The 14774-nt window shown below is 38.3% G+C and overlaps 2 gene segments (V, D, J or C); both read left to right on the forward strand.

Annotated features, from left to right (window-relative positions):
• Positions 1-3398: 3398 nt before the first annotated feature.
• Positions 3399-4059, forward strand: LOC130884667 (T cell receptor alpha variable 13-1-like). The segment is given in 2 exon segments: positions 3399-3450; positions 3614-4059. Coding segments are annotated over 2 exon segments (498 nt in total).
• Positions 4060-7230: 3171 nt separating this feature from the next.
• On the forward strand, positions 7231-7761 carry LOC130884668 (T cell receptor alpha variable 9-2-like). The segment is given in 2 exon segments: positions 7231-7288; positions 7415-7761. Coding segments are annotated over 2 exon segments (405 nt in total).
• The last annotated feature ends 7013 nt before the right edge of the window (positions 7762-14774 follow it).

Below are 14774 nucleotides of genomic sequence, written 5' to 3' on the forward strand. Positions count from 1 at the left end.
AATCTCTTCAGAGTTCCTTCTATCATCTTCTATAGAGCAGGATAGCTAAGTGAATACTGCTTAAATTTGACTTCATCTTGGACTGTTTTTGTTTCTTTACCAATTGTGATGGATAGTTTTACTAGTTTTAGTAGCATGGGCTGCTGTTTTTCTCTCAAATTTTGTGTTACATCTACCCCAGCTCTTCTGGCCTTTATAGTTTCCATTGAGGTGTTAGTTATTATTATACTCTGTTTGCCTTCATATGTTACTTTGTGTTTTTCTCTTTTATTTTAAATATTAATTCTGTGTCCTATAAAGTATTTTTTTTGATTATTATGAATCACCAGAAAAAAATTTTTCTGGTCTGGTTTATCTGGTGCTCTGTATGTTTCTTGTAATTTGATAGGAATCTATATTTTTTAGGTTAGAGAAATTTTCTTCTTTGATTTTGTTGAAAATATTTTATGTGCCTTTGACTTGGAATTTTTCTTTTTCCGCTATTTATATCATTTGTAGATTCTGCCTTTTCATGGTGTCCCTGATTTCCTGGATATTTTCTCCTAAGGTTTTTGAAAATTTAAGAATTTGTTTGACTGATGTGTCCATTTCTTTCACCTTTTCTTCAATGCCTAAAATTCCCTCTTCTATGTCTTCTGCCCTGTTGGTGAAGCTTACATCTGCGGTTTTGGTTTGACTCCCTAAATTTTTTATTTCCAGTTTTATTTCCCTTTGTGTTTTCTTTAGTGATTCTATTTCTACTTGCATGTCTTGAACAGTTTTTTTGTTTTCATTTTATTTCACTGTTTGTGTGTTTCAAAGATTTCATTAAGGGATTTAGTTAAATCTTTTGTGATCTTGGGCAAATTCAAAAGATGTATATTTGATAACCTTAGCTTGTTGTTCAGTTTCATTGCATTTTCAGGGTCTATTGTACTAAGGTTACTGGGTTCTGGTGAAGATATATTGTCTTGGCTATTAATATTTGTAATTTTGTATAGATGCCTTTTGTAGTGGGAGCTGCGGGCTGTGTTCCTGCCGCCCCAGCTCCTGGTCGCCTGGTTAGCTTATGCCCCGAAATAACAACACACAAATTATATTCATTTAAACACTGCCTAGCCCATTAGCTCTAGCCCTTACTGGCTAATTCTCATATCCCGATCAACCCATCTCTAATAATCTGTGTAGCACCAGTTTTACCGGGAAAGATTCAGCATGTCTGACTGGCGGCTTACTTCATCGCGTCTGCCCTGGAGAGCAGAAGCATGGTGTCTGAGCTCATTTCCCTTCTTCCCAGCATTCTATTCTGTTTACTCCACCCACCTAAAGGCTGGCCAATCAAATGGGCCAAGGCACTTTCTTTATTAGCCAATGACCTTCCTCCATCACCTTGGATTGGGATGATGGTGTTTCTATGTTTTGATATCTTGTATTGCCTTTGTTTAGTGGGTGTTTCCTTCCTTGGATTCTGTTGAAGTCCCTAGATCTTAGTGAATTATTGTTGTTAGTGATTGCCTGGTAGAGGATGCTTCTATGGGCCAGTGTATGACATAAAGGAGAAGATGTGGCCTGAAATAAAAGTTTGAGAGAGGTTTAAGTAACAAGCTAAGTTGATCTTCTTAACACCTATAGGTGGGATTCATAGGGATTTGGGGTGTGGTGGGAAGAGGGCATCCTTAAGTAGGTTGCAGTAAGACAAATAATTGTGTAATTATGTAGAGAGATGGGATTGGAATGGTTAGGGACCCTGAACTGAACCAAGAGTTGCAGTGAATGATGTTGAGGGAGGAAGAGACCTGTAAGCAGGCTGTTATCAGGTTGAGCATGAGAATACAGATTTCGTAGTGGAGGACAGGAAGAATAATGTGAATAACCTACTTGATTCCTTGCCAATGTGGTCAATGGGATAGAAACTGTTTTTTATGTATTGGAGGGTGGCAGGAAGGAAAGGGAATGAACTAGAGAGGTTGCTGAGAGGATCCACAGGAAGGACAAAAGCTGAGTCTTCTCCAGTATATAGTAGAATCCCTGGGGAATAGAAGCAGAGAGGAAAGACAGACTCATACAAGTGGCTCACCACAGGGTTGGGATGAAACTGGGAAAACTGCAATGAAGGACAGCAAGACGAGTGAGGATGGACCACCTGCTTCCAAGACAGGAGCAGGCACCAGGTTTGCAGAGCGAGTGTCTCTACTGGCATTTGACACAAAGGAATGGGTGTGATGGAGGAAAGAAAATGCAGCAAGATTCTCTGTGAATGGAGGAAGAGTGATAGGACAGGTAACTGGCCTGTGCGGGGCTAGGGATGATATCAGGTGATATGAAATGGAGAGCAGGAAGTCAGTGAATCTGGACTACCTGCTTCCCAAGCCTGTGTGTATACAGGGCTGACAGATAGACAGTGTTTGTATGTATGTATTTGCAGCTGAGACTAAGCAAAGGAAATGTGCTAGAAGCAGGGGATCTTGGAGGATCCATGGGAAGGAGGAATGCTGGTTTTATTGCAAGACTTCACAAGTGGGAATTCACCACAGCTATTCTATCAGTAAATCACTGGATGCTATGAGAGTAAACCAAATGGATGTTGCCATGCTTAGTACCAAATTATGCCCAAGAACTTTCCTAAAAGTAGCTATGTGTATTTGTGATTCCAGGCAGACTTCTCTGGAAGGTAAGATGCAAGTACAAAAACATCACATCTGTATTGTCAGCAAGAACTCACTGAAATAGAATAAAGATCGCCCATATGCAACTAAAAATCCATGAGAGACCTGGAAAAGCCTTTTCCTGGATTCCATAACTATTAAATAAAGACAAATATTGATTTAAGTATCTGTCTCCAAGAAAAAGAAGAGTTGCTTGATGAATGAGCTAAGCATTCTGTGATATGGGAGTGGGTTAATAACTACAGTTCTAAACAGAAAAAATTACAGACACAACACACACAAACAGAACACATCTCACAAATATTTATATATATAAATATCACATATATACATGTATATATGAAGAACTACACATGTGTTGTGTTAGATTTAAAGATAAGAGACAGCTTCGCTAGTGTGTACAATTACTATTCCTGATGTCTCAGTACTAGAAACTATTTTATAAAATACATTGATGTTTCATGTGTCTGAGTCCCTCATAGGTCAGAGAACACTTAAGAAAAGGCCTCACTGATTAAGGATGCAACCACAAGGTGATAGTAGATCTCAGTTGCTAGGGAGTATACAGAGGACTCTCTTTCCTGTATGCTCATTGTACAAGCTTAGGGCGGAAGCACAGCTTTTTTTTCTCAGTGACTGAGAGGCTGAATCATGTGGTAGAATTGTTATTTGGAAAGAACAACACCCCGATAGCTGTAACTGACCTGCTCAGCCTCAGAGTCTATACTGGATCATAATTTCATTGAGAGAACAATGAAGACATATGTTCCTACTTCATTCCTGTTTCTCTGGCTGCAGTGGAATGGTGAGTTAAGATTTTAAAGTCACAGAATATTCTGTGGGCATTTCTGAGGCATCTAGGAGGAATTCTATTTTATTCAGCTCTTCTCTGGTTAGTATAGAACAAGAGAATTCTGGAAAATTATGACCTGACAACCATTCTCTTTTCTCTTCATTTTTATGCATAGAGGCGAGCTACGGTGATCAGGTGGAACAGCGTCCTTCAATCCTGACCATCCAAGAGGGAGCCAGCACTGTCATCAACTGCACATATGTAGACAGTGCCTCATCCTACTTCCTTTGGTATAAACAAGGACATGGAAAACATCCTGAGCTCATTATTGACATTCGTTCAAACATGGAAAAAAAGCAAAACCAAAGACTAATAGTTTTACTGGATAAAAAAGGCAAACAGTTCTCCCTGCACATGACGAACACCCAGCCTGGAGATTCAGCAATGTACTTCTGTGCCACAGATACACACTACTCCCCAGGCACCTGTATCCTGTCCTCAAACCTGCCACAGGGCCTGGAGCCCCATCCACATCCTGTGTCACAAGCTTTCCAGTGTAGCACTTGTCAGTTGTTAGTTGCAAGTGCCAACTATAGTGTAGACATAAAAAAATCTAGCTAAAAGCTACCTTCAAGTCATTCAAAACAATTTATGACATTTTCTCCTTTTTCTTAAAAAGTTATTTAAAAATTAAAATACTATTTCATCATTTCCCTTCTGCTTTCCTCCCTCCAGCCACTTTTATATCCCTTTCCTAGATCACTCTCAAATTCATGATTTTTCCTTTAACTATTATTATTAAATGTGTATATAAATATAATTGGCTGTGTGTGATTAGTGTTGCTCATATGTATATTGTTAGGGCTGACCACTTGGTATTGGATAGCCAATTAGGGGGTTATCTCAGGGCCTCATGGATGGAAATATCCCTCTCTTCCTTAATTGTCTGTAGTTAAAACATTAAGTATGCACAGAAAAGAAAGTGTAATAAAAACTGACCAAGAAAAAAACATAAGTCACATTTAAAAACAGAAATTAATATCAATCTAGTAATAGTTGGCAATTTTAACACCCCACTTTCTCAGGTAAACAGATTACCTGTACAAAATATCAAAAGAGAAACATCAGAATTAATTGAAATCCTACAGCAAGTAGACTTAAGAGATATTAACAAATATTCTATCTAAATGGCAAAGAATGCACATTCCACTCAGCAGCACATTGAAGATTTTCTAAAATGTACCACATTCTAAGACATAAAAAATATTTGCAAATTCAAAAGTATTGAAATTACTGCTTATTGCTTATCTAACCACAATGCAGTAGCATATACACACACACAAATAAATAAATAAATGACAGAATTTTCTTCTTTTCTAAATCTTAATAGGGTTCTATTGTGCATACTTCTTTTACTTTTTTGCCTCATATAATGCACCCCAATCATACTTGATTCCCATCTCTCTGAGATCCACCCTTCCACCCTGTGCCTTACCCCCCAAAAAGAAAAAAAAGTTTAATTTGTGTTGCCCATATACTCATGGGAAGATAGTGAATATCCCATTGACCAGCCTTTTAAAGATAACTGAGTTCTGTCTGAGCCCACCGCCACAGTGTCCAGAAGCCCCCAAGTGTAAAGAGCTACACTTCAGCATCTTTATCACAATTTTTAAGGACTCTCTTCAATAGCTTCCTGTCTGGTCTTCTTCTTTCTTTTTGAGGGTGGGGGATAGGGACAGAATGTAACAGAAGCCTTTAATGTTTCTCATTCTTAATTATTGTCTACAGTCTTAGATATCACTGCAAAAGAAGATTCCTTGCCTATAACTGCTAGTCTTAACATAGATCATGGACTTGTAAATGGTGTCCAGAAATAACACAGACCACAGACATTGTGTTAAATAAAATAAGCTAAACACAGAAAGACAATACTGCATAATCTTTTTCATATGTAGAGTAGAATGTTGATCTCACTGCAGTTGAAAATAGAATGACAGTAACCAGAGTCCTGGGGGAGCAGAAGGACGAGGAGATGAAGACAACAGATTATAAGGGTGTAGGGACTAAGACAAAGGAGTTCTGGTGTGCCGTGTACTGTAAGGTAACTACAGATGTCAAGCATATGCTAAGTATTTCAAAAATACAAAAGAAAGAATTTTAATCTTTTACCATAAAAAGATAATGAATATTAAAATATATGCATGTATTATATAACCTCTTTTATAAATGTTCTTGCCTGGACTGCTTGATGTTATGCTGTATGAACTGGATATGAAAGACTCACAGAGAAATGACTACTGAACTTGCCTAAAGGTGAGATGGTCCTTCAGGGTTTCTGTTTCATGAAAGAACCTGCCAGACATTCTGCAGGACACAGAAGAGACTGACAAACTGCCAATATAGGTGGAACTGTCATTTCTAGAGTTTTGGAAGTTGCTTTCAATGTACTTCCTGTTTACTTAAGTAAAATTATATCCTTTTGGAGTCTTTGATGGAGTTGAAGAATTAACAGTTATGATTTTTCTTAGTTATGATAAAAGATAAACTAGAAATAAATATTGTAACTGGAATTCTTGTTTGATACTTATTTGTTATATGTAATTTTTCTGTGTTAATGTCAAAATCTTCCTTTTTATTTATACAGAAAAGGGGAGATGATGGAGGAAGTCCTTCTGTATATGTGTTACTTTTATTGGTTAATGAATAAAGAAACTGTTTTGTGCCTATAACAGACAGAACAGGACTAGGCAGGAAAAACAAAACTGAATCCTAGGAGAAGCCATGTAGCACTGCCAGAGACAGAAGCTGGATGGAACCTTGGTAGTAAGCCACAGAAACGTGGCTATACACATCTTAATAAAAATGGATTAAATTAAGATGTAAGAGATAGCCAATAAGAAGCTACAGCTAATAGGACAAACAGTGATTTAATTAATACAGTTTTGGTGTGGTTATTTCAGGGCTGAGCAGCAAGGAACTAACAAGTGGCCTCCTACAACACACAGGCATTCAAAGAAAATCTACAGCTAGTCTTTCTTAAGCAATAAAAGAAAAATACAAGAAGGAGGATTCCTGAGAGTTTTTGCAGCTGCTATTGTTCTAATGCCCAAACAAGGCAGAGATGCAACAACAAAAAATAAAGCTACAAGCCAATATCCTTGAAGAACACAAACTCAAAATTACTCAATAAAATACTTTCCAAAAGAAAAAAGATATGCACTTAAAAATGTTGTATGCCATACATAACCACATTGGTTTTATCTCTGAAATGCAGGAATGATTCAAAATACACAAGTCAATCAAGGCAGTAAAATGCACAAATGGACATAAGGACAAAAATCACATGATTATCTCAAAGACACAGGAAAGACCTTTGACAAAATTCAACATGTTCTCATGATAAAAATCCTAGAGAATGTAGGGCTAGAAGGAACATTCCTCAACAATAAAAAACTATTTATGAGAAACCCATAGCCAACACAATAGTAAATAAAGAAAAGCTTGAATCATTTTCTTTGTTGTCAGGAATGAGAGAGGGATAAGAGAGGGATATCCACTAGCCCTATTCCTTAGAAGGGAGAAAATACAACCTTTGAAGTAGCAGTGATCCTAAACCCAATCTAAGAGTTCATTATTTCCATGTCTTTCAGTGAATATTGCCACATTTAACTGTTACTTTCTGGTCACCAGGTGGCATCGCATCCTAACACTATAGTATTTCCTGTGTGAATCTAAGTTTAGACTCATTGTTTCTCTGATTTCAACATGCTAAGAATCAAGAACATCGTCTAGATGCCACTAAAGATGGAATATTCCCCAGGCTTCGTTACTACGATACTCCTCATACTCAGTAAGTAAAGTGATTTAAACTTTTTACTCTTTTTATGTAAGAAAAGCCTTGAGCTCTAAATTCAACCAAGAGCTTTGTCTTTAAGGTAACATACATATCTGTTTTATTTTTGTTTTTTTCCTCCAGCAAGGACCCATGGAGACTCAGTGACACAGACAGAAGGTCAAGTGACCCTTTCAGAAGAGGATTTTCTTACTATACACTGCAACTATTCAGCCTCAGGGTACCCAGCCCTGTTCTGGTACATGCAGTACCCAGGAGAAGGTCCACAGCTCCTCTTCAGAGTCTCGAAGGACAACGAGAAGGGAAGCAACAGAGGTTTTGAAGCTACTTATGATAAAGGATCCAGCTCCTTCCACTTGCAGAAAGCCTCGGTCCAGGAGTCAGACTCGGCTGTGTACTACTGTGCTCTGGGTGACACAGTAGTGGAAACCACAGGGGGAGCTGAGCACAAACTCATCACCAGGGCCTGACTGCTGAGCTCCTGCCTCTGGGATTGCTTCGGTTCCTCTGCGTTGTGTGCCTTTCCATTTCTCTGGTTTGCTCAAAATCATGTGGACAGCCACAGTGGGAGAAAAAGAAGTAGAGTTTTCTGTCTTTGATTCTTGGCTGGAACTAAAGTAATTTCTGATGCAAAACTGCCTCAGGCGGAGTATGAGACCCCCCAGTAAAGCTGTGTGACTAAGAAAGTTGTCTGCTTGTTCTAGGAGATGAAGTCTGTCCTCCACTTTTTCTTCCACAGCTCTCTGGTAGAGCTGGCTGCATTATGTAATTGCAGGGAACAGGGTGCTCTGGGAAAAGGGACATCCATATAATGTCTTCAGAAAGTATGGAGGGAGAGGTGACAGAAGAGCCCAGGGTCCCCAGTCCTAGGATTCCTATGGAGAAGGAAGAGGAAGATGGTAGGAGGACAGAACTGGCCCTGTCACACAAGCACAGAGGGGAAAGGAACTTCAACTGCACGGAGAACTTTCCCCTTTGCTGTTAGTAAGTTCAGACTGAAACTCAAACACAGTTTGAGGAGCAAGAGTGAAAGTTTTGAGAACTCCAAGTGGCTACATATCACCTGGCTGTCTAAAGATCCTCAGAAGGATCTTTACAATGTTCCACAGTATTTGTACAGATCTGACCTGTCAACATAAGCTTTTTGTGGGAAAATGTGCCAGCTCTATTATAATTCTCCTGTTACTCTATCAGAGTCCTCCTGTTACTCTGTCATAGTCCTCCCATTACTCTATCATAGTCCTCCTGTTACTCTATCACAGTCCTCCTGTTACTCTGTCATAGCCTTCCTGTTACTCTATCATAGTCCTCCTGTTACTCTATCACAGTCCTCCTGTTACTCTATCATAGTCCTCCTGTTACTCTATCATAGTCCTCCTGTTACTCTATCATAGTCCTCCTGTTACTCTATGATAGTCCTCCTGTTACTCTATTATAGTCCTCCTGTTACTCTATCACAGTATTCCTGATACTCTATCATAGTACTCCTGTTACTCTATCATGGTCCTCCTGTTACTCTATCATAGTCCTCCTGTTACTCTATCAGAGTCCTTCTGTTACTCTGTCATAGGACTTCCTACTCTTTCATAGTCCTCCTCATATCCTAACATAGCCCACCACTTATTCAATCATATGCCATTACTATCTTCATTATAGCCCTTACTTAATTCTTTTTTCCATTAACATAGTCCTCCTTCATCTCTACCACAGTCCTTCCCCTAAACTGCCATAGCTCCCACTTACTGTAACATACTCCCTTGCTCTATCATTGTTATTCATTATTCTACTTATGCTGTTGTAACACTCTGGTCATCTCTCTTATGTTGAGACTAATAAAATTGAACTATGCTGTTCATTTGTGTGACAGTGTGTTCACTGTCAATTTTACCAATTAGAATAAAAATTTTAAGATGTCAAGGTGCTGGTCCTTAGATTCATAGCAGTGTTATTCTTATCATAAAGACTTGTAAATGATTCACTCTAATCAGTTCAGAAATATCCCCTGAATGCATGAGTTAGGAGGCAAACAAGCAAATGGCACTTGACTCTTCTTTGTCCTTTTCTTCTTTTCCTTATTCCTACCTGAGCATCTCTGACTTACTATGTGCTGTCTGTTTGGTTGCATGGTATCCTATGATTCTCTAGGAACTTTCCTTCCACACTCAGATCTAGCTTTCCTGTTCTTGGGGACATCTGTCTGATAATTATAGCTTCTCAGTGGCCTTGCCTTCCCTCACATAACTCAGCTCTCTGTAGCAGCTATAGCCAGAAAGGATGAATCAAACCCTAATGCAAATATCATAATGGGGAAACTCAAAGAGTAAAAGAAGACATGATTAAAAGAAATGAGAAACTTTAAATAGCTCTCAAGTCAGGAAATGACGAGCACAATTTAAATTTTACTTCAAACCAAAGCAAGCTAAAAAGATCCCAGAGAATTAAAGTAATGACCTTGGGAAACATTTTATAGGAGATTTGATTTTTCTTTTATATTGTATTTATTTATTTTCTTTTAAACAATATAATTACATCATTTTCCCTTCTTTTTCTTTCCTCAAACCCCTGTCATGGATGTCCCTTTGCTCCCTTAAAATCATAGTGTCTTTTTGTCTGTCACTACTAGACAAACAGACAAACACAGACACATAGAGAGGCACACACATGTACACACACACACACACACACCCTCAAATACTCACATGCACACACCTGCCTAAATATATAAATATAGTCTGCTCAGTCTGTTGAGTGTTACTCATAGGTATATAATTTCAGGACTGGTCATTTGATCTTGGTAAGCTGTTACAGGGTTCAATCTGTTTCTAGTCTCAGCACTTCTTAGTTGACTGTAGTTGTTTCTCTATCAGTAGGGCTTCATGAGATTTCCTATTTCCATGTTAGCAAGTCTATTCTATTAGTGTTGTACTTCTTCAGGTCTCGTTTAGATACAGAGAACAAGTGAGATACCCAGTCCCAACTGATACATTCACCACATACCTCCTTAACTTAAGGCTCAGGGCACAGCAAGAAAGAGAAAATGGGAAGAGTGAAGGAGACAGAGGACCAGGAAAGTTGCTGTGAAATTGTGTCTCCTAGAAATGAGAGGAAAACACACTCAGGAAATTTTATTTTTAAAACATATGGTTAAAGGTTACTGTAGTTGCCAGTGAACCAGTAAAACCATCTTCCCATTGCTCTCTCTGCTGAGACTAGAAGATTCTTTCCAAACTCACTAGCTACCTCAGTATTCAGCACTAATTTTACAGTAGTTCTTACTGTTGAAGTACATCATAGACTTGTACATGTGTGTCAATAGAAGAAGCATTTAATATCCATGAATAAATATATTTTCTAACATTCATGGAAAGGCCAAGCAGACTGCTTTTGGGAATGCTAACTCATTCAAGAATAATTCAAAGTTCATGGTGCATCTTCTTGTTCATGCCACTGGACTTCTCTGCCAGGACCCTAGCCCATTGGGTTGGACTCAGTATAAAAGAACCAGAACCCATGTAAGTCTACCATATTTCCCCCAGGAACTCTGTCTGCAAGTTCTCAGTATCCATTGCCTTACTCAGCCAGATTGACTCAGTTCCAGTATGGTTCTGCCCTTTCTGAACAACTTCAATCTTTCACCTTACAGATTCAACTCAAGACTCAGGATCAGTGGGTTAAAATCTCATATCAAAGACACAACCAACATAGCTCTAGATGGATAGTCCCATAGGAAAAACAGAATAATAAAATCCAAGAAAATATGTGCCCATCCAAAAAATTCCAACATATTCTAGTGGTACCCAATGAGTTAAATGAAACTGGAGAATTGAATCAAAAAATAGCTATGAATATGGCAAAACAATTTTTGAATTCCCAAAAAGCTTTCCAAAAAGCTAATGGTGGACAGAAATGAAATCCTGATTGGTCATGAAAACATAAATAAATGATTTAATGAAATAATGTGGACTATTCAGAATAAAAAAAACTTAATTCAATTAGAAACTATAAATGCTGAATATTAGGGTTGTTTGATAAACTCATTAATTATATTATTCTATATCACCTAAAATTTATATATACATATAATATATTAAAAGTTTACACATGCTCACTTATTAATATTTATAATATATACATACATTTTAAGATACATATATTTTAAAGAAATATGTTTTATTTTAATGAGATATATAATAATAATAATAATTTCACTTCCTCTGCTGTACCCAGTGCTACTTTTCTACCTCAGATGCCACACCCTTAGCCTGCCTCTTCTGATTGGCAGAGATCTCAGGGGCTCAGAGGGTATTGTATCCTAGTGGCCTCGGATGTCACTGTAGATGTCCACTGGATTCACTGTGGAACCCTCTGTCCTGGGACTATGAGCACTTTTCCTCTCAGTTGAATACCTTCATCTCACCAGGGATGGCTTTACCTTTCTCCCAAGTCAGGAGTCACCTGTCTGAGACTGCGTCCTATGTGTAATTGAGAAGGTAGATATGAATGTCTAGCTCCTGCTGAAAGACAGGTGTATAGTGGACAAAGCATAGTGGACTGAATGCAGGCCAAGTGAGTGTCTGAAATCTTGCTGAGTGAGCCTGAAAGTTAAGTGGTTTGTGACCTCTTCCAGTTTGGTGACCGTAGACTCAGAACCAAGTCACAACTGTGAAGTTTATATCCCCCAAATGCTCATCTGGGAACCACATGAAAGCATTTTGGGCACCAGAGATAAACCTGTGAAGGAAAGTCTACCCTACCTGTCAGCTGTGACTGATAATGAAATAATTCAAAATTGTTTTCTGGGATGGGCTAATGAGCTAATGTCCACCTGTTTTTTATATATATGGCTCTCTACATCAAATATTTACACATAGCCCTGTTCATTATGACTGTCCTTGGCTCAGTATATCATGGACTGATAAAATACTCATAAAAATTTTCTTCAACATGTACAGGTCCTGTTATTCTGTGGGGCATCTGAGTAGAGACTTTCTCAGAAACTGAGTTTCCCCCTTAACTTTCCAGCCATGTGGGGATAAAGTTTTTAGGTAAAAAATGTTTAGTTGTGACAATCTTGATTCACAAACTTGGAGATGATACCTGAGGGAAAAAGGTACAAGCTCTGAGTAAATACACTGAAAGCATCTGGGATGCTCTTCAGGATGTGGGACCATAGTCCCCTGGACAAACCCCAGAGCTCATCTAAGGGTGATGCCTTCTCAGATCCAGCCCATCTTCGAATTAACTAGCTAGAGAAATCATGGCTCCATCCTTGACATCAGTTGTCATTGATCTCTGAGTGAGTGGGGCTGAGAAAGAGAAGAGCACATACAGATGGGAAAGCAAAAGTGAGCTCCTGGAAACTGCAACTTCTTGTTCCCAGAAGACAACTTAAGTTGAACTGGTGGAAAGGCATGGGTGGGGACCTAAACAGGACTAATAGTGGAAAGGAGAAGACACATAAGCTCAATAAAACTCTATAGCCAAAGTCCAAGTAGCTGATTAGCTTTATAGGCCCTCCCATTTCGGTAGATAAAGCTTATACTTTTGCTTTCTCCACAGTTCCATATTCTGTCTTTCTAGGATGTTCTGTTTATTGTCTGTCTTAGGGATGGAGCTCGTAACTCCCCTAGATGATCACCAGCATCCCTGCTGTGAATGTTTGTTACTGGTATATGGAGAATTCTAAGCACTTCTAGCACCACCGTGCTAAAGAAACAGATAAACAAATAAAATCTATACTGAGGATATATCTTACACCCAACTAATGGCTATCATCAAGAAAATAAAAGGCAATGGTGTAAATATGATGAAAAATGAACATTTATGTGTAGTTGATCAGAATATAAATTACTGCAACAATTATTAAATTTCATGTGATATTTCCTTGATAGAAATCCCAACAAAATATAAATTTCACATAACCCATCTTTAGTACTCCTAACTGTGTTCCTGAAGGAATCAAACTCAGTATACAATAAGGTTATTTGCACATCATGATGTTTTGGTACTATTTGTATTAACCAAATTATGAAATTAGCTCAACTGTCTTTTAGCAAGTGCAAAAGAGGGAAATGGGGAGTGAAAATGAGTAATATATCTGATATGTGTGTATTGAAATGTTACAATAAACAATAATTTATATAATTAGTACTACTAATAAAAATAAATAGGGACTGGAGAGAAGGCTCAATGAGTGAAGTGCCCTTCTCACTAGCATGAAGAACTGTGTCCAGATCCCCAGAACACATGTATTATCCAATAATGCACCCACATCTCTAGCCCTAGCACTGTTGAGGTCATTGCAAGTTCAGTCTATGGAGGTCACTGACAAGGCAGCCTGGGATGATCAGCTGGATTCATTGAGAGAACAAGAGGCAATTTCTGCTATGTCCCTTTGTGTTTGTATGAGAGAGGATGAGCAGAGAAGAGAAGGGCGTGTTGATAAAGCAGTGAAATCTAGGACAAATTTTTTATAATTGGTTGAATAGAGTTTTTTGATACATCTTAAATAACAAAACAAGATGAAGATGTTGACCTCTGACTTGTACACATGTACACATTTTTCAGGACTTTTCATGACATTGAGACACATCTGTCCCTGGCAGCACCAACCTTCTTCAAGTGGATGATGGGCATTGAAAAGGCTCCTCATGGAGTTTATTAGCCACGGGGCAAGAAACTGCTCTTGCCTGAACTACTTGCCTGGACTTGCAGGGCCCACAGAAAAATGACTGCTGAAGCTGCCTAAAGAAGGTGAGACCATATTTAAGGTTCCTGCTTCATGAAAGAGTCTGCCAACCATTCTGCAGGACACAGAAGAAAGTGACTGAAAAACTGCCAATATAGATGATACTGTCTTTGAAATTTCCTGCTTCATGGAAATGTCTGCCAGATACTACGGGTCTTTAGGCTGAAGACAGATGCTCCAAAGATACAGAAGAACGTTGGGTCCAGGCAATGAGATGTTTTTGTCATTTCTAGACATTTGGAAGTTATTTACAATACACTTCCTCTTAACTTAGGTAATATTATATCCTTCTGGGGTTTTTGATCGTGTTGAAGAATAAATAGTTATAATTATAGTTTTCCTTAGGTATGATAAAAGATAAAGTAGATATAAATATTGTAATTGTAATTTTTTGTTGATAACTGTTTTGTTATATGTGATTTTACTATGTTTAAGTTAAAATCTTCCTTTTTATTTGAACAGAAAAGCGGGAAGTGGTGCAGGAAGTCCTTATGTATATGTATTGCTTTTATTGGTTAATGAATAAAGAAATTGCTTTTGGCCAAGAGCTTAACAGAATATAGCCAGACTGGAAAAGATATAGAGAGAGCAGTCAGAGTCATGTAGAAACCGTATAGCCCCACCAGAGGCAGATACTGGATGGAACTTTACTTAGTAAGCCACAGACACATGGTGACACACAGATTAATGGAGAATGGTTAGTATAAGATATAAGAGTTAGCCAGAATTACACTT

Source organism: Chionomys nivalis, chromosome 12, assembly GCF_950005125.1.
Source record: "Chionomys nivalis chromosome 12, mChiNiv1.1, whole genome shotgun sequence".
NCBI lineage: Eukaryota > Metazoa > Chordata > Mammalia > Rodentia > Cricetidae > Chionomys > Chionomys nivalis.